The sequence below is a fragment of the Cinclus cinclus genome, chromosome Z (genome assembly GCF_963662255.1).
Source record: "Cinclus cinclus chromosome Z, bCinCin1.1, whole genome shotgun sequence".
In the NCBI taxonomy this organism is placed as follows: Eukaryota; Metazoa; Chordata; class Aves; order Passeriformes; family Cinclidae; genus Cinclus; species Cinclus cinclus.
The window spans coordinates 47,778,378-47,802,601 of record NC_085084.1 but is presented as its reverse complement, the minus strand read 5'-3'; the positions used below and the strand labels follow the sequence as shown (position 1 = coordinate 47,802,601).

The following is a 24,224-nucleotide window of genomic DNA, read 5'->3' as shown; positions in this document are numbered from 1 at the left end:
AAGTCACAGAATTCAGATCAGAATGTAAAGTTTGTCAGCTGGGAGTCCAGATTGGTAGAATGAGGAAAATAATCAGTGGAGCAGGGTACTGGTGTACAGGGATACTGCACTGGCTTTTGTGTGGAGACTGACAACCAGTTCTTTATCTGGCAGCAGCCTTGAAAGAGTGGTTCCTCCACCATAGTGCAAAGCAAGAGAGAAAGGTCCTGCAGCCCTCACCAGCCACCTTATACAGCCAAAATAATACAGCCTTTACTGGATTATTCCATCTTCAGTACCTCCCCTCCAGAATTCCAGGGTAGTAGCTGACATTTTAAATGCACAGAAGTAAAGCTGTTCAAAAACAGAATTCTCCTCCCATGGGAGATTTCAGCATTTCAAGCTTATTTTCTGCTTTAAAATATAAGAGAAGGCAGAGGACACTTGTTTCAATTTTGTCTCAAGTTTCAACTTGAACTGTTGAAACAGAAAAAAAATCTTCAATAAAATTTTAAAAAGTTGGTATTTTAAAATTATTTTTCTTTTGGAAAATATTTCAATTTGTGAAAATATTTCAAAAATAAGAGTAAGAGTGTTTTTGTGTGTGCTTGTCTGGGGGAGGGGAAGGAGCTTCCTGCTTTGGAATGGTAAATTTGATTCTTTGTTTTAGAAAGCAAAAAGGTAACTTAAAATCAGTATTTTTTTCTTGCCAAATATTTGAAATTTTATTTTACGTAATTAATATTTTTCAGTGACATTTTTGACTAGCTTTATGCTAGACTTAATGTTACGGGAATCAAAATCTTGAATGTCTTGACTCATATTAAGTTAATATTAGTATATTTTCTTTAATTCCTACCACTGCTTCCATTAATTTTCTTGTTGAACTTATCTGGTAAGGGTCTCTAAAAGACAAAAATTTGTATGTTACTGCCAGTGATATCCAACAAGTCTAAACCTTCTTAGATTAAAGGGTGAAACTCCACTGAAGTCAATGGAGCTTTAAATATTGGCACCACCAGAAAATTTGTCCTGTGGAATGCACTTGCACTGTCATATTTTGAATGCTCTTCATTCTCATGACAGACATTACTAAAGGAGTCTCTTTTCAAACACTTATCCATCTATTATTTTCAAAACCCATTTGGTCAGAGAGGTCAAAAGCTCTTCTCACCACCATAGGGAGTCCATGGAAAATTTGGCATTCTGAAGTACTTCAGGTATCCTATATCATTAAAATATTAAGAATTTTTTAGGTTTTTCTTTTTAACTATGCTTGGTTTTTGTCATTAATCAGAAGTGGTAGAATGTAATTATATTCTTTATTGGAAGGGCAAACACTCCAGCAGGAAACATGTCACATTAAAATTGGCTTACTTCCAATTAGTCAATAAAAAAAATTCCCCTAGTGAAAAGGCCTGATCCCTGATTGCTTTGTGTCACTAGTGTGAAGCTATAATACCATTTTTATACTCTGTTTCTGGCAATTTTCAGTATTATCTATGAAGAAAATAGATTGCTGTTCTCCTCCAAAAGCCCCATGTTGTTCCTATTTGGCTGTACAGTAAAGCTGGAGTTTTCCCTCCTTTCCTATGTTGATATTTTTCCTTAAAAACAGAGAATAATGAAACCACTTAGTATTATTTTCATGCATTATTTTAGAGCTCCATAATTCAAACAAGATGTCATTGTGCAAAGCACTGGGGACCTTTGCCTGAAGAGCTTTTGGGCTATGGCCCCACTCCTGTAACCTGGAGCTACTTGGTTTTGAGTGGGCAGGTTACAGACCTGGGGCTTCAAACACAGAGTGGAGAACAGAGAAAGGATGCTTGGTTGTCCTGCCGTTATGAGCAGGGAGTCCCAGTGATTAAATCCTTTACCCCAGATTACACAGGAAATCTGTGTCTGACCTCGAGGTGGGAGCCAGATCTCCTGTGTGGCACCCTTGTCCCCTGACCTGTCCGTTCTTGCTCCCCACTGTCATGTTGGCCTCCAGCGCAGAAACTTCTAACCAAGGAATTTTCCATTGAGTTCTGCTGCTGATGAGTTTCTTTCTCACCAATAGGTGGAAACTGACAGCCCGGTTTCTCAGGTGACACAAGGAACGGTTCTGCCATCCCAAATGAGGCAGGAAAAACATCACGCAGAACAAGGAATTTTCCATAAGAAACTGTACCATAGCAACTGAAAAAGACGCTGAAGCACATTACACTTTCTCAGCTTGATGCAACCTGTGCTTTGATGCAACAGGACATCAGAAAAGTGAAGACTTGGGTCTTTTGTTTTTCTTTTCCTCACTTATTTTTTGGCCAGGAGAGTGATTGCTTTAACTGGTGCTGCTTGATGATAATGAATTTATTGCAAAATTATGTAACCTTTCCACATCCATCTCCAATGTCTGTGCCAGAGCTTATGTTCTGGCATGCATTGTCATGCTATAGATGGGGAAGGAGAGGGAACTACATCGGCAAACTTCCATAAGAGATCACGAGCTTCTGAAATTGTAGGACAGCTAACAAAATAGGATGCAGAAATATTTCCAACAGGCTGGTAGCTGTGAAATATGTGGCATTAAAATAAAGTTGAGTCATTAAGAAGTAGTGATATAGAAGCTAGCAAAAGTTTCTGTCTTTTTTCCTAAACATATCTCAAATATGATTGTCTAGTGTAACAGAAAAAAAAAATCACTGTGCAGTAATAAGTGGCTTGTGTTAGTTTGGATATGGACAAATTCTTTCTGTACTAGGCATAGTATTTACGTGAAATGTTGCATAAAATCTTTAAGGGAATTATTTGCAGGACAGATACTTATCTTCCTGAGCAGCTACAAAGCACTCTTAAGAAGGAAGAAGCATGATTTAACAGGACCTAAAATGGTTAAGTGAGAAAAAAGGGGGATATCTGTCATGCACTACTAATCACCTGTGGTCTGGAGACCCCCTTTCTTTTGAACTGGAGCAGTTTAGGAAGTTTAGTTATTTTCCTATTCTTTCTATTTTTTAGAGTTCATGCTGTACTCTGCCCATATTTTATCTCTCCCCTCTGCTCCTTCTCAATAAACTCCACAATGTGGATCATCCTCCTCTCCTGTATATCTGCAGATATTAATTACTGCGTGGAGAACTGCAGCATGTAGCACATTTTCTATGTGTGTACTGTCTGCTCATTCAGACTCAAAACCTCTTCAATTTCAGAGGTATTTCTGTGGTAAGACATCCCTCTTTTCTGTGAGACTGTTTCAGGTTCCCCTCCACGTCAGTGACAAGTCTGTCATTGATTTGGGAAAGTTATGTGAGAGTCCTGCAGAACTGGACTTGAACTGGACTCGAACAAAAAATGTTGGAGCAGGATTTGTCACAGCTGGTCTTAACCAGGGCTTCCAGCAAGGCCTATATGTGAAAACACAGCTCATTTTGGACAGTAGCAAGGATAACGCAGATTTTTCAAACTGCTTGCTTGTAGCTACTGTCCTAGCTTTCAATTTGGTAAATTGTGGAGGAAAATACCTTTTAAAATAGTACTGAGAGGAGATTTTTCCGAACGATGTTGTTACAATGCTTAGCTAGACTAACCCTCAGCAGGATGCTATTTCCCATTTTCCCCAGTTTCCACAACAACTGACATTTCAAAAGCCTACTTGGCCAAATTTGAAGGCAAATGACACCAGTAGCCACTGCTCAGAAATCTTTATTTTTTACATCTATCTATGAAGGTAGAGAGCTACTGCAAGTGGTTCTGAAGTGGTACGGTAATCCCCAAGGACCTGTTTATTTTTATGGAAGATAGTACATAAAATACTGTGAACTAACAACATAAAGACTGAAATAAGCAAAGAATTAGGACACAGCTAGCAGCAGACCTCGCATTTTCCTTTGTTCATGACAAGTGTTTTGGGTTTTTTTCTCTTTTTTAATGTGTCTTAAATTAGGGGATGCTGTGGATTTCTTAATTGTTTTCTTCAGCAGTTTCTCTTTGTGATAGTTAATCTGGAGGAACTCCACTAGTTTTCCCAGGTCACAGTTTGAGACTTTGAATTATTTTCATGGCATACAAGATAATTCTGAATTCAATGCAAGAGAAATAGTGTTGTCTTAAAATATTTTTTCCTGAATGCATTCTTGACAATTTATTTTATTATTGAGTGCATTATAGTACACTTTAAGGAGGCCAGAATCAGTAAAATTAAAGGGAATTATTTATTGCAGCCAAACTCATATCTGAAGAGTTCCTAGTTGAGATTTTGAACTTAAGAAAGTGATGGCAATGAGGAGTTAGTGCCATTGTTTTTAAAATATACCAAATAAGAATATTAATGAATATATAATACTTTATAGCTTTGTGACGCTATTCAAGTAGAAAATAAGTAATATTTTTTTAATTCCCCATTACTATTATGAAACAGCTAGGTATGCATTTCTGGCCTTCTTTTCAAGGTGGAGAAAACAGTCATATAAGGATTCACTCAGCAGAAGCCTAGGAGTTGCTTGCCAAAATGCTTATGACAAATGCCTTTTAATCTCTGTGTGTGTGTGTGTGAATGTATGTGTGTGTGTGTGTGTGTGTGTGTGTGTGTGTGCATGTGTATCTAGTCTTCAGAAGAAAACAATGTTGTCTCTCTGTAGTATCGCTGTAAGAAAAAATGAAAATCAGTAATAGTTATTTTTGCAGTTAGCCTGTTATATTCTTGGAACATATGGCTGAATTACCATTCTCTTACAGAAGAAAATGTTACAAGAAGGGGAGAATAAATATGACAAGGAATGTTGAAAGCCATGCACTAGTCTATAAGTTAGTTTAGAATTGTACATAGGAAAACACTGTAGGAAAAACTACTGAACAAATCTTGACATTGGTTTGTAAATAATTACATTCGCTTCTGACCTTTCTTCCTCATTAAAATTCTGAAGGACAAGCTAGAAACACAGAGCCCTGGAAATTGCCTAAAGACCATTTTGTGGATATTAGACTACCAAAAAGTGAAGCATCCCTCCAGTTTGACAACAGACTTCAGACATGTCCCTCCTAAAAGCAAGCCTGTACTTGCCCTCCTGCTGGTGGTGGTCTTGCAGGAGGGAGCAGCTAACAAACACTGCCTGTGAAGTGGCCTGTTAGGCTGCCCTGGTGACAGCTTGGCTTAACAACACCTCAGTGTTCTAGCTAAATGCAGGCTGGGGGCATGTCAAAGGACAGCACCCATTTCCTTGGCTGCAGATGTCAGTTCGAGCAGCTTGAGACAAGAATTCAGCTTTTTTACTGGTAACAGTAAAACTCATGGCAATTTTTACTATTTCCTTTACTGGTAAGCAGGTGGGGTACTCTGCCCTTACAGTGCAACAAAAGTAGCAGCTGTTTGTGTTGGTTACTGCTGCTCAAAATGTTTTCCGAAGAGGTGAACAGGTAGGCAAATTGGTAGTTGTTGCTCTGGGAGAGAACTCGAACTTCAGGAGGAAGGGGAGAAAACCCCTACATTTTGCCTATCTTAGTTCTGTGCAGACTAAAGTTGTAAATATCATGGTGAACAGTATTTGGAACAAAACATTTTTGCTTTTTAAGGGCAGTAGCTGGGTGAAAGAAGAATCTTTCTGGTCCATGCATTTCTTGTGTCTTGCACAAACTGCCAGAATTACATTTGCATTAATTTTAGTCTACAACTAGTATTAAAGAAGATTCAACTGAAAGTACTTTCCAAGTATAAAGAGCACAGGGGATAAAAAGAACTATGATTTACGGTGACATTTATTAAGCTTTTACAGAATATCATATGTGTATACTAGTTATAAACATAAAATGATCTGGTACTAATTGGGCAAAGCTGCCAACTCAGTCTTGTTATGAGTGTAACTATCTCCTTCAGGTCACGTTCATTATACTGACATTGTATGTCAGATCCTGAATAAAGTTCATTCAGCCGTTTCTGCCGTTCTTCTTGTTTGCCCTGCTATGTATGTGTACTGCCATCAGTGAAAGTTCATGTTTCAGCAAAGGCTCGGTCTGTGTGCTTTGGGAAATGTATGTCTCGAGTATCTGCCCAGTGGCCACTTCTACCGCAACAGCATGACTGTGGGAGGGCATCCTTTGATTGAATCACACCTGGTGTTTTCCTCATTCATGGAAACTGACTGGAACAAAATGTTCAAAGTTCTTTCTTTCTCCCTTTCTTCTTCTCTGTTTTTTTTTTCTTCTCCTTTTCTGTCTTTCAGTTCCATGCCTCAAAAGGCTGTAACTGGGTTCATTACTGTGTGATAAATCGGCAGTAAACGTCTATGCATTTTGCTTCATTTGGGCAGCTCCTGTTCCTTAGTGACAGCTGGTTGGCTCAACACACTATAATTATCAAGTCAAAACCAAGATGCTTTTAGGTAGTGAAAGCATATTGGCAGAGACTGAATTTGTCCTCAACCTCGTCATGGGCCACAGCTTTTAAAGATCCATTTGTTGGTGGTTGTTTTGTCACTGTTGGTACTGGGGCTCTGACAGTTTGTTATCACACTGAACCCTGTGGGAAGCTGTTGTTATCCTAAAGGAGTATATGTCTTTGTTTTTCATTAGCTCTTGACATACTGTATAGTTAACTTTTGATCAATGTGTCTGTGTTTATTCTCTTTCTCTAAAATAAAATTTTATTGATATGTTGTAGGAGATTTACATGTGTTAGTGAGAATTTACAAGGGCCTTACTTAAATGGAGTCTGAGGGAGCCCTTGCTGAGGCCAAATAGACCTGTGGGTTTGTTGTCTGCAGTGGAACCAAGACACTCTGATTCTACTTTAAGCACATCTCCATTTGACAGACTGACTATGAGCTGACTGAGTGCTGAGTGCCTGGCTGTCCCCCACAATGGGGGCATACAGGGCAAGTCATTGCTTATGATCCACTAAAGGACAAGTAGTCCTGGGCTGCATGTTGTGCAGATCAGTTACAAGGAGCTGAACGTAATGGACACTTTTTCTCCCTCAACAAATTTATTTTAGCAAAGGTGTAGAATTCCTCCTTATTTGTCGGAAATATAGAGAATCAATGTCAACTGTTAGATAACGCAACCAGGGCTCAAGTGAGCAAAAGGAGATTTCTTATATTGTCTGCTACATCTGTTAACTAGGTGTATCAGTTTTCATGCTACATGAAAAAAACATGATGAGCCAAGAGAGAAGAGAAAACATGTGACCTTTGTCTTGCTCAAAAAGTGACCTGGGAAAGTCCTCCTGCTCCTACTGACAAGTCAGTTTCCTTTTCTCACTATATCATGGGGCAGGCTGGGTTTTCTATTAGGACATTTAAAATAGACACTTATCTCACTGTTATTTTAAAATGCCTTTAGTGTTCTCAAATCTGGCTGGGCTACAGTTTAGCGTAGTTTACAGATAATGTCGAAGTAGGAGTACCATTGTTTGCTTATGCACAGCTCAATGCAAGGAGCGTGGTACAGTCTAATTTGCATCCTTCCCTAGGATGTCAGACCCTGAAGAATGATAAACCACCCAAACTGTAGAAACTTCATGGCCTTTACACGTGAAATAATTTGTTTTGTATAAACATACACTACCTTATATTAGTCTTTGGAGGATGCAGGTGAGAAGAACCAGGTCAGCAGAGGAGATGATGTGTGATCTGCAGTAAGACCTTTTCATGCTTGAAAAATTAAGCATGTTCTATGCCTGTGTGGAAACATAGAAAGATGAGTTTTTTCCCAGCACATTTATAACAAGACAAAAGAAAAGTCATCTTTTATTTGCAATTGTTAATGCTTTGATCCTGAAAAACCCCCAGCACGTTCAGTCTTGCAAACCCTTTGTGAATCCACTTTGTTGACCTAAAAGTGAAATCTTCCGAGTCTTTTTGTTTGAAGGTAGAACAGTGTAATTATCCTCTGACTGAACTGTGGCTGCTGTAGAGGTATCTGTCACAGCCCAGTGGTAAAGATGAATTTTCTGGGTGTGCCTTGCATGCATGTGCTGCCAATTACATCATAAGCGCTGGAATTCTGAAACAGTAGCAGGGCCAAGGGGAAAATGCCCTATGGGGACATAAGCCTCTGTGTATGGCATGTCCTAACAAAAAGTTGTGCCAGTCTGGCAGTGAAACGAAAGCAGAGCAAGTATTCCACCATGGAAGAAGGCAGAAATACCAAGGGACGAAAGGTCTGTAAAGGGGAATGGAAGCTTGAACAGGTTTGTTCACCTTTTATGAAGTTTTGGTCTTGTCTCCTCCCACATGAGGCATCAGCCAGGACAATGCTAACCCCTTCTATGTCCCCATAGGACAGAAGGGGAAGTGATGTTCTTGCCATGTTAGTTTATAGGAAGACTCAAGTAATGTTTTTTCTTCATTCTGATGAGCTTGTCTTTCAGTAAATAATGCAGGATGAGGAAGATTTTATATTTTGTTTGTTTACAGAGTGCAATGTCTTTATGTATCATTTGGGGGTCCTCCTCAGAAATGGCTAAACCCTTAATTTTTCTTTGTGTTTAAAGACTGCTTACAGCAAAATCCAGGAAAGAAGGAGATATGCAGAGAATCACAAGAGCAAATAACCATGGAGCAGTAAACCTCAGCTGTGTGCAGTTAGGGAAGCAGGCGGAGACTGAGCCTTGTCCTTAGGGGAAGTGTTTATTTTGATTGGCTAAAAGAAAGCAAAGTGTAAGATAAAAATGCATGAGAATCATGTTTCTTCACAGAAACCCACACAGTATGTTGCAGCCTGATAGAACTGTAAAAGGAATTGGCAAAAAAAATTAAGAAAATGATAAATAATTTGCTCAAAAGTGATCTATAAAAACTGGGTTCTGTCATGCTGCTATAATGTTTTCTCTAATATTCCTTTTTCTTTCTATGCTCAGTTAGCTTCAACAAGGCAGACCTACCCATCTAACATGGCTGATCAGATGCTATACTGTCTTTCAGAAAGACAGTTCAGCAAAAGGTAAAAATTGAGTATGTGCTTAATTTTTAAAAAAGGGAATAGAATTTCAACTTGTGAGCCAAGTATATGGTTTATTCTTTCACGATCTGGAAAGCTCCATTTGCTTTTCACATTTTGTTTTGAAAGGCCATCAGTAAAACCCTTCTGTACCTCTTCGTGTAGAGCTGTTACCAATAGGTACAGCTTTATAAAGCCTTACCTATCAGTAAAAATAAAGAACACTCCTTTGCACCTACCTGGGGTCCCTACATCGCTCATTATCACAAGATAGATACACAAAGTTATTTCCTTTTCCTTTTAAAATGAGAAGAGAAGAGAAGAGGGAAAGCACAGAAATGTAGATCAAAAACAGTGCAATCTCCATTGAGTTTCACCTTTATACCCATTTACTCTAAGATTGAATATGTCTCATCTCTGGAGGTAGTTTCTTTTAGGTCTTACTTCTCAGGCTGGCACCCTGGGATGTTTTTCAGACTGTGTCTATTTCTAAAAACAGAGATAAAAAAAATATAGTATATAGAAGACAGTATGTTTATTAGCCCTTCCCACTCTACAAGTATCTATTGTTATATGGTATTCCCCCATCCTTTGCCAAGTACCCCTATTCATGTAAAACAGAAGATTCCTAAAGATTAGTACAGTGTGGAGGGAAAGGATTTCCAGGTCTAAACAGGAAGGGTGTTCATGCTGAGATCATTGTCACCAGTTAAATATGAAAGACAGATTTGCCACGATAAAATAATACTAACAGGTTTTACACAGCAACTCACACACAATAGCCTGTATGATGGTTAACCTTTTGGAAAAAATGTATTGAGATTGGCATTTATAAATTAATTGTATACATATCTGCAAAGACAGTGCTTTGTCAAAATTCCTCTGCAGTTTTCTGCTTAAAGCTGATTTACCATACTGCACTGAAAAGCTTTTAGTATGCTGGAAGCATCATAGAAAGAGAAATGCAGGGTGATTAATATATGCTACTTATTCTGAAAATAGCCAAATTTAGCTTTCAGCTATTCTAATATATCCCAATTGTTTCAGCATTTAAAAGTTCAGTTTTGAGTGGCTAGGGCTTGAAGGTCTTGTGCACCTCAGTTTTAATACAAAAGGACAAATTCCTGTAGAGATAAATGGTTGACTTTATTTTTTTCATGAAGGGTGAATTAAGTCGATCTGACTCATGCATTTAAGACAGTGATAGCATTTTTGTTGGAATTTATTCTTAAGTAATATTTATTTGAGTATAAGGATCTAATCAAATATGGCATCATGGCAACCTATATCTAAGCTGATGGCATCTTGGCCAATTAAACAAAAAAAAAACTCAAAAAAAAGAGTAAAGTAAAATGGCTCACCAGGAATCAAATATTAACCCCAAAAGACAGTTCTTGTACTTCAGACAGAGAAGAGCCATGCCAGCTACAGCAAAACGAGTTTACAGTGGACAAGATCTGTGGTGCCCCTGCTGCTCCAGGCAGGTGGGAGAGAGGTGGTCACCATTCAAGGTGCTGCAGCACTGTGTTACAAAAGGAAGCCTAATTCTAACCCAGAAAAATAAAAATTCCAGGCTTTAAATATATATCCTGTGAGGATTTAAGTTGTAAACAAAGCAACTGAAAGGTTAAACTGCAGCAAACATAGATTTATTTGATTTACCAGATGTAGCTCCAGACAAGAAGGGAGTGCCTGGGAATGATGCCATTCCTGTGACAATCACTTGTTTGCCTCTCATAAATGCCTCCAGCTCTTCCAGGAAGATCACTGGCATTAGATCCTAAGTGTCATCACTTCCACAAGGCCCATTTAGGACGTAATGCATGTGAGAAACCTGACAAATCACTGAAGGCCACCCAAGGGATAACTGTTTTACAGCTCTTGAATTGTACTGTGTTTTTCCAAAGACACAAAACCAGACTCAAAGTGCTTCAGAAGCTGGACTTGCACAGGTAATGTGATAAGAGCCAAATGCCTTTCTGACCTTGTTGCTCCGTGAATCCTTCCTACTCAGGTTTCTAGAGCCAATACCAGCACCTTTCATTTAGAGCAAAGTACCTGAGGTACGGAGAGGAAATTTTCTGTCAGCTTATTTTACTTCCATTGAAAAGGTGATTCTCATCTGTGGACAACTATATATATATATATATATATATATGCATATTTATGTATGCACATATATAAGTTTAAAAATGTATATATATTTGTACATGAAAACATTGTATCTACAACAGCTGGGCATGAGCCTTACATGATCAATTGTTGCTGCTATATGGTAAAAATTAAACTACAATAGCACTACATAAAATTTGTATAGAATAATAAGTAATGAACATCGTATGGGATAAATGCATCAAATAATCAGAAAGATACAACTGAGATGTCCTATTTCTGCATCCAAGCAAGGCTGACAGATCAAAAGGCTAAAAAAAAACCCAAACCAAAGAAAAACAAAACAAAAAAACAACAAAACAAAACAAGACAAAACAAAAAAGGATACGTTGTTGGCTTTTATTGCCACCTTAGAGAGTAGATGACTCAATAAGCCAAAGTTTCTATTCTGGCAATAGCTTGTAGAACCTGCACACATGCTGCTATTGCATAATATGATGGCCGCCAGTCTAGACTTGCCACATGCTCTTTGCAGTGAATTTGTATCCTGCTATAGGATTCCAGCAAAAGCTACTATTTTGTGAGTGGCAAATGCTGTTGATATCAAATTTGATACACTGTTTAAACAATTACTTAGCCATTTACACCTCTTTTTTTCTAGCAAGGTCTTAGAAATAGTTCAGTCCACAATTTCAATAGAAATAGTGAGAAAAGAAACGAAGAAATTTACAAAACATCCTTCTGTGGGACCTTGTGTCACATCACAAGCTGACTCTTTTCTATGACTGCCTGTTACTTATGCAGCTGTGGGTATGTTTATAATATCACCTTGCCTAATTTCTTGGCATCTTGAAGGTCCTCATTCTGTTCTCAGAGTCCTGGTGCAACAAATTTCATCAGGACTGTCCCACATGTGTACCACTAGCAAAACTTTGAACAGTATCCACAGAAGCAGTCTCAGCAGATATAAGCAGGCATGCAACACAAAAGGATCTTACAGTGCTGGTAGTTTAGTGAGGCAGTGATGCCTGTCAGCTGTTGTCTGTTTACAGTCCATGAGTGAGTCCATGTTTCAGTCTCTCCATAAATATCCTCACTCTTCTCATGAGGTAGATGGGAACGCATTTGAAACTGACAACGTTTGTGATACTGTAACTGGGTGAGGGCTTCAAGACAAGACACTCACATACATATCACATAAGTATTTCATTTTTTTTGTGCTCCTTAGGAAATCCAGACTTAAAAGGACTAGTGTAATCTGTGGCTGTGAACAGATATAGGGGCTGATTTTATGTTTTTATCACAATCTTGTGGAAAGTAGCTTTCAGTTGGGAAAAATCAACTGGAAACCACTTCTTTTAAAACGATGTTTAAAAATTTTCCAGAGAAAAGTCAAGACAATTACTGGGGAACTGGAGAAAATGCTTTCCTAGTGTGAGGAATTTCTGTCTCTGTCTCACCAAGAAGGGAAAGAAGGTTGTTGATTACATGTATTTAATACCAAACCTAAAAATGCTGCTAAAACTGTCAGAAAAAGTCCCCTAAAGATCAAGAGAGGAGGATGACAGCCAGACAAGTTAATGATTAAGAGACAAAGAAAAAAGGCATGCATTTTTACTAGCAATGAAATGACTACACATGAAAGCAAGGGAATAGTTCAGACTTTCAAATAAGGACTGGTGCAATCTCTGGAGACATTCTTCTGCCACATACAAGTCATTTAGCTCAATATTAAGCTCCATATAGTTCAGATGGCCAGCTTAGATAGTGTAATGGTCACATAAGGTGGTAAAATATTAAGACCTATTTGTCTGTGACCAAGGTGAAACACCTTCGCTCCATCCCATTTCTTGTTTAAATATGGGCAAAAAAAAATGCTCCTAATGTATGCTGCTATGTATCTTGCTGTCCCTGGTTGGATTAATTTGTGTACAGCTCAGGGAATTCAACCTGATGAGGTGATATTGAGTTGCCTGTTCCGCTGGAACCAATTCCAGAATGTGGTGTGCCCCTCCCTGTTCAGCCTCACCATCAAAGGTAGGTTACCAGGGGAGTGTAGTCTCATACCTGGAAATAAGTATTGCACAATTTCCAGTGTGACATACTGTCTGCTGAGTGAGTGAAATAAGAAGAGGTCCAACTCTTTTGGTGGGATGCTTCTGAGACCATGCGATGAGAAGGGAGACTTTTTCCCCGTTTCCCTCTGCTTCCCTGAAGTCATCTATGGGAGCCCCCTGCTTTTAAGGATATGCCTGTGAGGGTATTATTTTATCATAGCCTCTTTACAGCATTTACCCTTCTTTGTTTTGTCTTGTTTCATATTTCATATTTCATTTCTCTCTGAAGTGTACATAGCTTTTAGTTCAATGAAATATATTTTTTTACCATAATCACTTAAGGTTTAAAACCAGAGATTATATGCTCTTAAAAGTACAAATGGCAGGTCAGATGCAATTGCCATTTAGAATCTAATGGAGGAAAATACATAGCTGTCATTTGAATGTTTGTGTACCTTTTCTTGTGAAAAAGTGTTATGAGACAACTTCTTAGTTTATGTCAGCTCTTTGGCCAAATTTTGCTTTGTTTCTTCAATGTAAATCCAGGATAATCTCTTGGACTTTATCAGAGGTAATTTGGTTTATCCTGATAGTAACTGAAAGCAGATTTTGACCTGAATTTTCCAGTGTATCTCCTGCTCAAGTATCCTCCTACTGAAGATGGTGTCATCATGGCTGGGGCACTGAGTGTGCTAAATGGATTTTTTTCTGAGCTCATATATCTATCACATCATTTGTGTTTGATTTACTTGCATTGTTATTATGTTTAATCTCTGCCCATTCAGTCATACTTACTGTAATTTTTTGTTTAGTAACTCAGCACAGCTCAAAAAGGTAACAGGAATGGATAGAGCATAACAAGTTGTAAATACATTCTGTGCAGACCTCTTCTGCGCCTTTCTGTGTTTCAGCTTTCACAGTTTGGTTTATGGGATGGATTGTTTATTCAAATACTTGGTTTATATAGGAGTGTTTAACAGCAATTGTAAGGGTACTACAGAGAAGTATTGAATATGTTTCTTATTTATTTTTATTCTATTGTTTGTAAAGTCCTCCAGGAGCTTCACAAAAAAACTCCTTTGTACTGCTAGGCTCAACATTAGCAGTATAATGGGTTCAAAATGGAGAGGACCCACACAAAATTCGGACTGTCTTCATCACCAAACCTTTGGCAGCTGTGGGCAGAAAAAAATGAAAAACTGCCTTTGCTTTCTTTCCCCTGTGGGAAAGGAAGAGAGGCATCCTCCTGGCAATATTAGTAAAGCAGAGGGGAAGAGAATTCCCCAAGAGGCAGGGTTGGATGGCAAGTTTTTAAGGGATAGGGGGTAGCACTCCCTTGTTATCAAGCATTTTTAAAGCTCAGAGGTCGAGATGAGCCACACTCTGGTGCTCAGGTGGTGTGCCAGGGCAGTCTTTCAGCTCTGCTGGTCTGCCTCATGGCCAGTATTAGCAGATGCCAGCAATGCTGGTTAACTTGTGTCCATGGGGAAAAAGTGTGTTTTGGTTCAGGCCTATCTTGTGCTGACTGTATTTTGAGCCTTTCTTGCAAAGCCAGTGCTTAGGAGGAAATGAAAATAAAAAGCAAATTCATCTTGACTGCAGGGGACCTGCTAAGGTAGCTAGCCAAATAAAGCATCACCATGACAAAATTTAATTTTATGCTAGACCTGTGTGTTAAAAGAGTAAAAAATGTAGGTACCATGAAGTCTCATTTCGTGTGTATCTAATGAGACATGCGGCCTCTCCTGGAAGACTTGGCACTGGAAAAGGAGTCTGTGAATATTCCCCCTGCCGCCACCAGCTGTGGGGAAAGCAGCAAAGCCTGGTGAGTCTGGTGAGCTGTGGGGAGAATCCAGCCTTCCCCACTCTTATGTACAAGGTGCAGGGTCCTACTTGGACGCTGGCCAAGGGTCTTCTAGCAGGTGCCAGCTGGATCTGGTGGAGATCCGTTCCTCAGATGTGCTGTCAACCTCATGATGGCAGATGCATGATGAATTGCTCACGCTCTGAGCCTGCTCCAGCACAAGGTTTCCCTCATATCCACACACAGATGTGAAGTGTATTTACATGCAGTATGCTCAGGTTAGGTTGCTTTAGGCTTAGGGTGTGGGACAAACATTTTCTTCTCTTGGAGACTATGGTCCTTTTCTCCAAATGCTGCTGACAGGAATAGGGATGGGCTGTGCCATTTCTCCCTATTCATGTTATCATCAGCATTCTTCCTGACCAAGTATGGACACAGGTGTAGGTCTTCATCTGGCCACACCCTACATTGTTGGCAGGGTTCAGTCCTGTTCCCTGCAGCTGAGCAGCCAAGGTGAGATTTTCACCCTTGCAGAAGCCAGCCTGAAGCTTGTGCACTGCTATTGAATTCACTGTGTTTAGAGTTTAGGTTGCAAATGGGCTTCTTCCAGGCAGGGTTGAATTTCAGTCTTTGCAAAGATGGCTAAGTGCACCAAGGTTAAAATCATCTGCAGATGCTGTCTGCATTGTACAGTTTCAGCAACACAAGCTGTCCACACTATTGGTAGCTACACTGCCCTTAGAACTGCTTTATTTAGCTTGAACATTGTAAATTGATAATGTAGTCTTCAAAATTTAGTACAGTATTTTAAATATTAAAGATTTTAATGGAAGCTTTTGCTGAAAGGAGAATGTAAAATAAGTCAAAAAATATTCATGGGCTTCATGTTTGAATCAATTGACTCTGGGCAGCAATTGAACTAAGCTTCTGTCCACTATATGGACTAAAACCTTTGTCCATCTTATTTTTCTTTTACTTCAGATCAATACTGTAAATCATGTTTGTGAGACCAAAATTTCTTATCTCATTGTAACTATATTGTAGCACAACGTGGGAAAGGGGTGGTTTACTTAGAAGTGGTAAGTAAACCAGAGTGTTAAGTTGCATTAAGTTGAAAGAGGACACATTTGGTTTTCTTGGTTTAGGTTTATTTTAAAACGTTTTGGATTTGGACAGGAGAGTTCTGCTATTGTTAAAAGTACAAAAGTAGAAAAGGTGTGAGAAAAGTTTGGTTTGTTTTCTGATTTGCCATCTTAATGTTTTTTAAAAAAGTAGCATTGTCTCTTATGCATGCCCTGCAGCAGTAATCCTAACATGATGATAAATGGCCTGCTCCCAGCTGACTCTTAATTCCATGTCTTCTTGCCCAGAAAATGCACTACCCTCCACATACACATGCATAAACTCAATCTTTTTGCAGGATGTAGTAAAAAATTTACATGTGGGCTCTTTGATTCCTTCCCTACTTCACACGCAATCCTATCTCCAAGTGGCTCTGAGCGTGGGCTCTAAACCATCCTGGATTTGCAGCTCCCTTCTGACCTCTATTTTGTCTTCTCTTCACAGTTGTGCATCACATCAAGCGCCACAATATCGTTCTTAAAAGAGAACTGGGAGAAGGAGCCTTTGGGAAAGTCTTTCTGGCAGAATGCTATAACCTGTGTCCTGAGCAGGGCAAGATCTTGGTGGCAGTGAAGGTAAAAGAGTCTAGGGTTACCATTATTAATTCATGGCTGCAACTAGTGCTGTTTTATTTGTAAGTGATCGTGTTTGCTTATTCCATAATCCTGTGTAGCTGTTCTGATACATGTAGAAGAGTTCACAAGGCTAATGGGGTGTTAAGAGAATTTGGTATTTGATCTTGCTGTGGATTATAAAATGTGAACTGAATATCATAAGGAAAAAGAAGGCAACAAATTGCATCATAAGGGGGCAAAATCTTTCATGGCCTGTCTGAAGTACAAATAGTGAAAAATAATATCTGTGTCATTAAAAATGCATGTGATATTTATGCATGTCTAAAAAATAATCTGTTACTAGCTAAGTGAATAGGTCGTGTATAATTGCTAGGCAATGAACATCCTTCTGTTTCAGGAGTGTGCCATTCTTTTAGTCAGCAGCTGAAATTGTCTGTGGGTATTTTTCATTAATATGGCTTAGAGACAAAGCCTGCTTCTCTGCACCAAGCCATTTTTGTCCCCCAAAATTCGAGAGCTAAGGTTAGCTGTGGATGTAGCTAGAAGCAGTATTGGTGAAACTACAGTCTCAGGGTTTGAAAACTTTCCTTGAAACCAATCTCTTATCTCCATCTGTAGTGTTCTGACAAAAATTAAACCAGGTGTCCCATATTTGAAATATCTCATTAAGTGCAGCGGGAATACATGTCCAGAATTTGGGCTGTGCCAAGTGGCCAGAAAATAATTTTGTCTGACAGGTCACAATTAGGCAACCATGTGTGCATTTTGGATTAAACCATACAGTAAAAGAAATAATATAGATCGTATTTTGAATTTGGTAACAAGAAATAGAGTCTTGAATGTGACAGAGGAAGAACATGAAAAGAGGACAGTCTTGTAGAGTGCTCCATCAAAAATAGCAGGTTTTTGGGGTTGCCAGGATTATAAGCTTTTTGATACTTGGGAGTAGTTCAGTCTGTTGACTGGTGAGAAAAAAATTAAGCCCTGAAGGGATATAGCATAGACAGGAGAAAGCAAGAGATAGGAGATAAAAAAACTAGATTTGAATGAATTTTTTGTCATATTTTGGTGAAGCTATAATGGAAATGGTCTTTCCTCTGTCACTTTAGGGAACTGCTTGATAGCAAAATAAAAGTATTTCCATTCACTTGCTCCTTTTGAAAGTCCTCTCCAAATGGAGCCTAACACTTCTGCTGTTAAATGCTGCACTGCACTTTCTATCTGCTGCTCATTCTCAGTGTAAATCAAAAGGAAGAGCATTCAGCCTTTAAAGGTACATATGTCTCCACAGACCTAGATGAAAATCTATCCATTTTCTGGGCAAATTTTATACTTTTTTGGTTTCGGCTTTTTTTTTTTTATTTTTTTTTTTTAACCAAATCCTCTCTTTGTAGTGTCCTTAATATGAATCTTGCAGGCGGCTATGGGAAGAATTACCTCTGGGAACAGGTTATTCCCATTTTATGTTTCTGTCATTGGCTCTTAAAAATGTGACTCTGGCTGTTGTCACAGAGAAAAGTTTTTGGTAACCTGAGCTACTGGATTCATTCTCATATAACTGGGGGGTTAATTGCCTGATGCTTGCCTCTTTCACTGTGGTTACCAGCCACAGATAACAGGTATCCCTCAGTCACAATGGAGGCCAAGGGATGGGGCCTCCACTGCAGTGCAGAGAGCTATCCTGCACTTCAGTGCAGAACTGTGTCTGGACTCCATCCCTGAGCATGGGATTTGGCAATTTTAGTCATAGAGGAGCAGACTTGAATGCTGGCAGCAATGAGCAGCTCTTCCTGACACACAAGGGCTTTAGAGAGCTTCAGCTCCATGGGCAAAACCAGAACACACCCATCACCATAAAGTAGATTTGGTGAGCCCAGGGGAAATAGCTACTTGCCAAAGAGTAAGGTGGTACTGGGCATATTTCAGCAGAAAGGAGGCACAGTCTCACCTGCACAATGGGGGTCAGGTTGGCTAGTGGTCCCTGTCAGCTCCCTGTGCCTGTCAGTTACTAGAAAACTTTATGGCTTGTGCCTGGCCCTGAGCACCCCTCCTTCTAACTCAACACTTTTCCTTCTTTTCAGCCAGCTGGTATCCAAAATGCTGACATTGCTGCTGCAAATTATTTAGGAGCTAAGAGGCCCAGAAAAATCTGGGAACATAAAAAAGATCAGGCCTAGCATAAAATACTAAAGAGTTTGAGATTTTGCTCCTTTAAAGAGGAGAAAGATAATTTGTTTGAATTGCTTTTGATTAGTGTAGGCTTTTGGGGGACAACATCGAGTATTTGGAAATAATTTCCAAATTTCCAAAAATCTGAAAAATTTTCCAAAAAAATAGAAATTTTATTTCCAATAAATTGAAAATTTAGAAATTTCCATTGGACAAAACCTGGGCATTGTACTAGCATTGCCCCCATAGCCCATCATATCAGGACACCATTTGTTGCAGGAACTTTTACAGAAGAGAGGGTGGAGGAAAGAAAAATTACTGTTTTCTTGAGGGCCCATTTTGCTGTGTTTGTTCAGGCCTGGCTCAGTACTGTCTCCTCATAGGACTGGATCCCCAGTCTCACACTAGTGTAGCCTCTCCAGAGCGGGAGGTGAGGCTGACAAGGCACAGGTTAGCAGTTGCCTCTGTGTCCGCTGGGGGGTTTTGCTCAGCTAGCAGACGGCTGTTTGTGTGAGATCAAGAGTATTTCCATGGCAGCTGCACAGGAAAAACAAAGGTTTCCAATTCTTCAGACCTTCAGTTCTAAGAAGGCTCAAAACCACCACTCCATTTCTTGAGAAGACATACCAGTCAGCTCTTGTATGTTGATGGGAAGCAGTGGCAATTATTTGGTAGGGGACAGTTGAAGCAGTAAAAAGTAGTAGTAGTAGTAGTAGTAGTAGTAGTAGTAGTAGTAGTAGTAGTAGTAGTAGTAGTAGTAGTTGTCGTCATGTAGCTGTCTTGAGAGTTTGGCTGACGTTGGTGACAGCAGCCCCATCCTCCTGCTGTTGCTGTGACCTGCCCATGAAGGCAGCTCTGTGGTGTCAGATAGAGTGGTGTTCAGAGCTCACACTGGCTGCGGAGCACAGGGCAGCACATGGAGGGCTGACACCTGGACAAAGACTCTGGAAGACAGTAAGTGTGGGGTGGTGGTCTGGCTGTTACAAGGATGAACTTGGCAGATGTGGAGCTCCTGTAAGAGCCTCTGTTTCCCAAGGAAGCTTGTCCCTCCTCTTTAATCATGGGCCTGAGTGGCTGGAAAGCACATGTTATTGAATCCCAGATCCTGTTTGGGAAAACCTCCTGTCAACTGGTGAAAGTGCTTTGTATGCAGAGCTTTGGCATACTTATTAGTAATGATAATAATAATTAATATGTCTTTCCTCTCCTTGTGTTCTTAGGGTTTTATTTTGTTGGTTTTTTTTTTTCTTTTTTTCTTTTCTTGTACTGAGAACAAGCTAAATGCATTAGTCAATGTCATTTCTATGTAAATTCTACATACTTATTAACTTTTTTACCTTCCAGTCTCTTCCTTGCCTCACTGTGCCAGCTCTCTCTCATGCATTGTGTCTATCCTGTGCACTGCATGAAATAATGAAAAGGAGATTTTGCAATGGTGGGTGACAGAAATTCTGGTCAACCCATGGTAGTAGAAACCCTTACTGAGTTTCACCTGAGTTTTAGAGTTTTCTGCATTTTGCTGTTTGACAGAAAATGTGGAATTGCCACGGCAACTATTCTGTCATATGATAATTTTTTTGCTTCTGTGAGATAAAAAGCATCTCCTCAAATGCACAATATGCCATCCTCACAGGACAGAGCTGTCAGCATTTTTTCTCTCCTTCCAGGGAAAGGACCTGCTGGTAAGATGATCAGCCTCTGCTTCTCCCTGTCAGTTTTTTCCCAGATTGCTATTATTTAAAAATGGGTTTTGTATAAATTGTTATTCTAATTCTGTTGCTGAGAAGCATTACAGTCCAATCACTTCATATATGAAGCCCCTAGAGGAAACTCAGGTGACAACAGAATTATTACCAGTGATTTCAGTATATATAGCACACAATGGACTGTGGGCTGGTGCCTGTATCATGTTAAAGTATCATCCCAGAGCCTGGAATATTGGAAAACACTTAAATTCCAGTCCTCACTCAGTTCAGATGTGATAGTGTATAGACCATAGTGGGAAGCAAATTTGATATCCATGATACAGTTGTGTATACTAACATAGCTTGGCTAGAGAAGCCCTGATGAAGAAATGTCCCTTTTGCATCATTGGTAAAGCTTATGGAAAAAAGATTCTGGGCCTGAAGGCATGTTGAAATTCATAAGTACATTCCTCAGGGAAGGGACATCTAAGCAATGAGTGATTTCTTTTGCCTCTAAGATCCACAGAGCCTAAAATCCACAGGGAAAAGCCCCCGAACTCAGAAGACAGCAATCCATTCTGCCTTACTCCTTGTCCCCCCATCTGAATTTTATTATGGTAATAATCAGTTTTTCAAGACCCAGGACTGTGGCATCACAAGTAAAGCATGTGTTTCTTTCCACAGTGGTCTTCTAGGCTCTTCTTCACACACACACACATGTAATGCTAGAAAAGTGGACAGAATTGTCACTGTTGAAAAAAAAGCTTGAACAAACCACGACTACTGCAGCTAAAAACTCTGTCAGCAAAATGATTGGATAGAATAAGAACAACTTATTCTATTTCTGTTCTGATGAGTGTGGCTGGTTCCATGCTCTATGTAGTAATTCAGGATAGAAAATAAAGTGACTAGATGGCCAGGAAAAGGCATTTTTAGTTAAAACATTGCCACTACATTTGTGCCTTATCTTCCATTGTACTAAACCTAGGTATTGTTAAAATCCAGAGGTACAGAGCCCAGACAGCAGTTTCTGTGAAGAACAAATTGTGAATGTTGGTAACTTGCCATCTTTCTCTTGTGGTTTTAGAAATATTTTTTGAATTAGTACAGCACAACCACTGTATCTCTTGACTACAGAGTCTATTAGTGGTTTATTGTCAATTATAATTATGCCTCATTTAATTGGTGTCAGAAAAGGTGGGGTTTTTTTGTACATTAAAGTGTTTTCTTGCTCATGAAATGTAGTTTGTAAGGAGAATTCAGAAACTGCCTCTGTGTGGCAGTTAAATTAGTATTATTTGAATATAGAAGATTTAAGTCTCCTATTTGATCCAGCAACACCCCAGAATTCCTCTGTGTATTTGCTTTCCTCCATGTCTATCACTTTAGGATTTGACCTCCAGTTACTTACACATATGCCTAATCTTGTGAGTAGATTTACAGAATTTTGAAGAAGTTTCTGGCTGATACCTCAACAAGTCTTACTCTGGTCCAGGGGTATTCTCTCATGTAAATATACCTAATGTACAGCACACCACAGGAACTAACATCAGCAGTATGTAAAGAATGCATCCACATTGCCACTATGTATTCTAAACAAGGAGGAGAGTTTTATTTTAAAGAACTAACAAGAAAGGTAAATACCAGCAGGATACTAGGGGTTGCTTGAGTTAAATGCTCAAGGATACAAACCAGCTGTGTACTGGTATATTTTTGGGATGAGATCAGTTTATTTGTTCTGTGTTTGGAAAACACTTGTCACAGCGAAAGCATGAGTATTCATACGTTCTCTTACAAGAAAAGTGTTTGTTTGGGAATAACATGTGGCAGGAGAATGAAAATTGTACTGCCGTTATTTAATTGCACTTCGGGATCACATCTGCATTTCTAAAAGAGTTATTAAGAAAGTACTTTATCCTCTGTGCTGTACTGTGTCCTTATCCTACCCTTAGAGGGATGTTCCACATGTTTCCTACCTTCTGTGAATATCTTCCTTCCTTACATTTTCATTTTCTCCACCAGACACTGAAAGATGCCAGTGATAATGCCCGCAAGGACTTCCACCGTGAGGCAGAACTGCTAACTAACCTGCAACATGAGCACATTGTCAAATTCTATGGTGTCTGTGTTGAGGGTGATCCACTCATCATGGTCTTTGAGTATATGAAGCATGGAGATCTTAACAAATTCCTCAGGTAAATCAATGAACATATATTGTGCTCCTGAGCCAAAAGTGGGCAGAAAAGGTAGGTGTTATTGGTATTTAATATTAAATTAACAACTACCGCTGGAAAAAAGCTGACACCTAGGAAAACAAATTGTGTGACTCTTGTCTTTTTTACTTGGATATGGGGCTCTGTTTCTTTGCCTGCTTGGAAGTACCTTTAAATCAAGATTTGTACCAAAAAATACAGTTTCCAATACATTGCAGAGTATTCTAAAATGTTTGGTTATAAATCCTACAGTAAGAATGGTTTTCCCGCATGATTTCTGGTAGCATTTGGAAGATCCCACTCAACACCTATTGCTATCTGTGGGCATCAAAGAGCTTCTGAAGTCTAACCCCTTTTCTCTTCCCTCCTCTCAGTGTTTTGGAAAGACTGCTATAAATCTGCAGCAAGAAAACTGTGAGCCATGGAAACTTCTGTGAATTAAAAAATGCTACACTTTGGGGTCCAGATTAGGGCTTTATTTCATAAAGATATTCAGGAATGTGCATGGGAAATTGAAATTTGGCAGTAAGGCAGTTTAAATAAATTGATGATACATAAGGTTCATGGTAATAGGTAACCCATGATCCAGGAAGTTATGAACAGAAGCCTCATGTATGTGCCATTTTTACCAGCCTGCACTTTTTGACATAAAAATAAGCAGTTAATAGATGGAATTTGGTCCTATGTTAAAAATATGGGGATATTCTTTCAATGTCCACTGTGTAATTTTATCAATAGATATCAAAAAGAAGATATTGTTGTTCATATTGGAGATGCAGAGCAAACACTACTACTCTTTCCAGACTGATTGTCTCTCTGGCAAAGAATTTAAGTATTTTTAAGAATTAAGGGCATTTACATTTGCCTGCTTGGTCTTCTGATGTGAATTAGAAGAGAACTGCTGTCTCCCTAGATGCCATCCTAGTACATATTCAGAAAACTGAACTTCTGTTAGAAGAAGCCAGATTCTCAGATGATGTGAAATAATTTCTTATTCTATAAGAAACACTTAAGCCTTGATTCTTTTTGATTGGCTTTTTCTTATGTTGTAACTCTGATTTTGAATTATTGTACAGAAAAGTATTTTGGCAGACTGTATATTTGCTACTTTAAGGCCTTCACATTTAAAAAGACTATTAATCAGCTCTTGTCTTTAGAACATAAAATGATTATGCTGGGACAAGCTGTTAAACCTAAGCTCCAATTTGTCATTCCTCTCACATTTTCTGCAGCTTGTGCTGCAGACCAGAGGTTCACAGCAAAATGGGCTGTTCCATATTTCTTACCCTGCAGCGCCACCAAAGGCTGCTGGGGAAAAATTGATCTGAAAATTTAACCCAAATGAGGCTGGCTGCCTGCATGCAGCCAGAGACTGTTCAGATCTAGGACTAAAGCCTCAAACTCATGCCTGCCCAGTGCTTGGTCTGTGGATTAGTGGATGATGTGGCTGCAGAGAATATCTGTCATTGTCCCTGGCTGTTGCAGACACTGAAGATCACCTCATTTATGGCCAGCACCAAGAAGACAAGCAAGCTCAGTGGAATGTTAGGAATAATCTACAAATTCCATTAGATACAGACCATGTCCTTGGG

General features: G+C 39.2%; 1 protein-coding gene across 3 annotated transcripts in view; it reads left to right on the top strand.

The window, feature by feature from the left end:
• Positions 1-24,224, top strand: part of NTRK2 (neurotrophic receptor tyrosine kinase 2) — a 201,623-nt gene that overhangs the window by 131,388 nt on the left and 46,011 nt on the right. For all 3 annotated transcript variants that reach the window (XM_062514087.1, XM_062514086.1, XM_062514085.1), the window contains 2 exons: positions 16,435-16,565; positions 22,442-22,614. In XM_062514087.1, the coding sequence (XP_062370071.1) occupies positions 16,435-16,565; positions 22,442-22,614 (304 nt within the window). The remainder of the gene's footprint in view (positions 1-16,434; positions 16,566-22,441; positions 22,615-24,224) is intronic.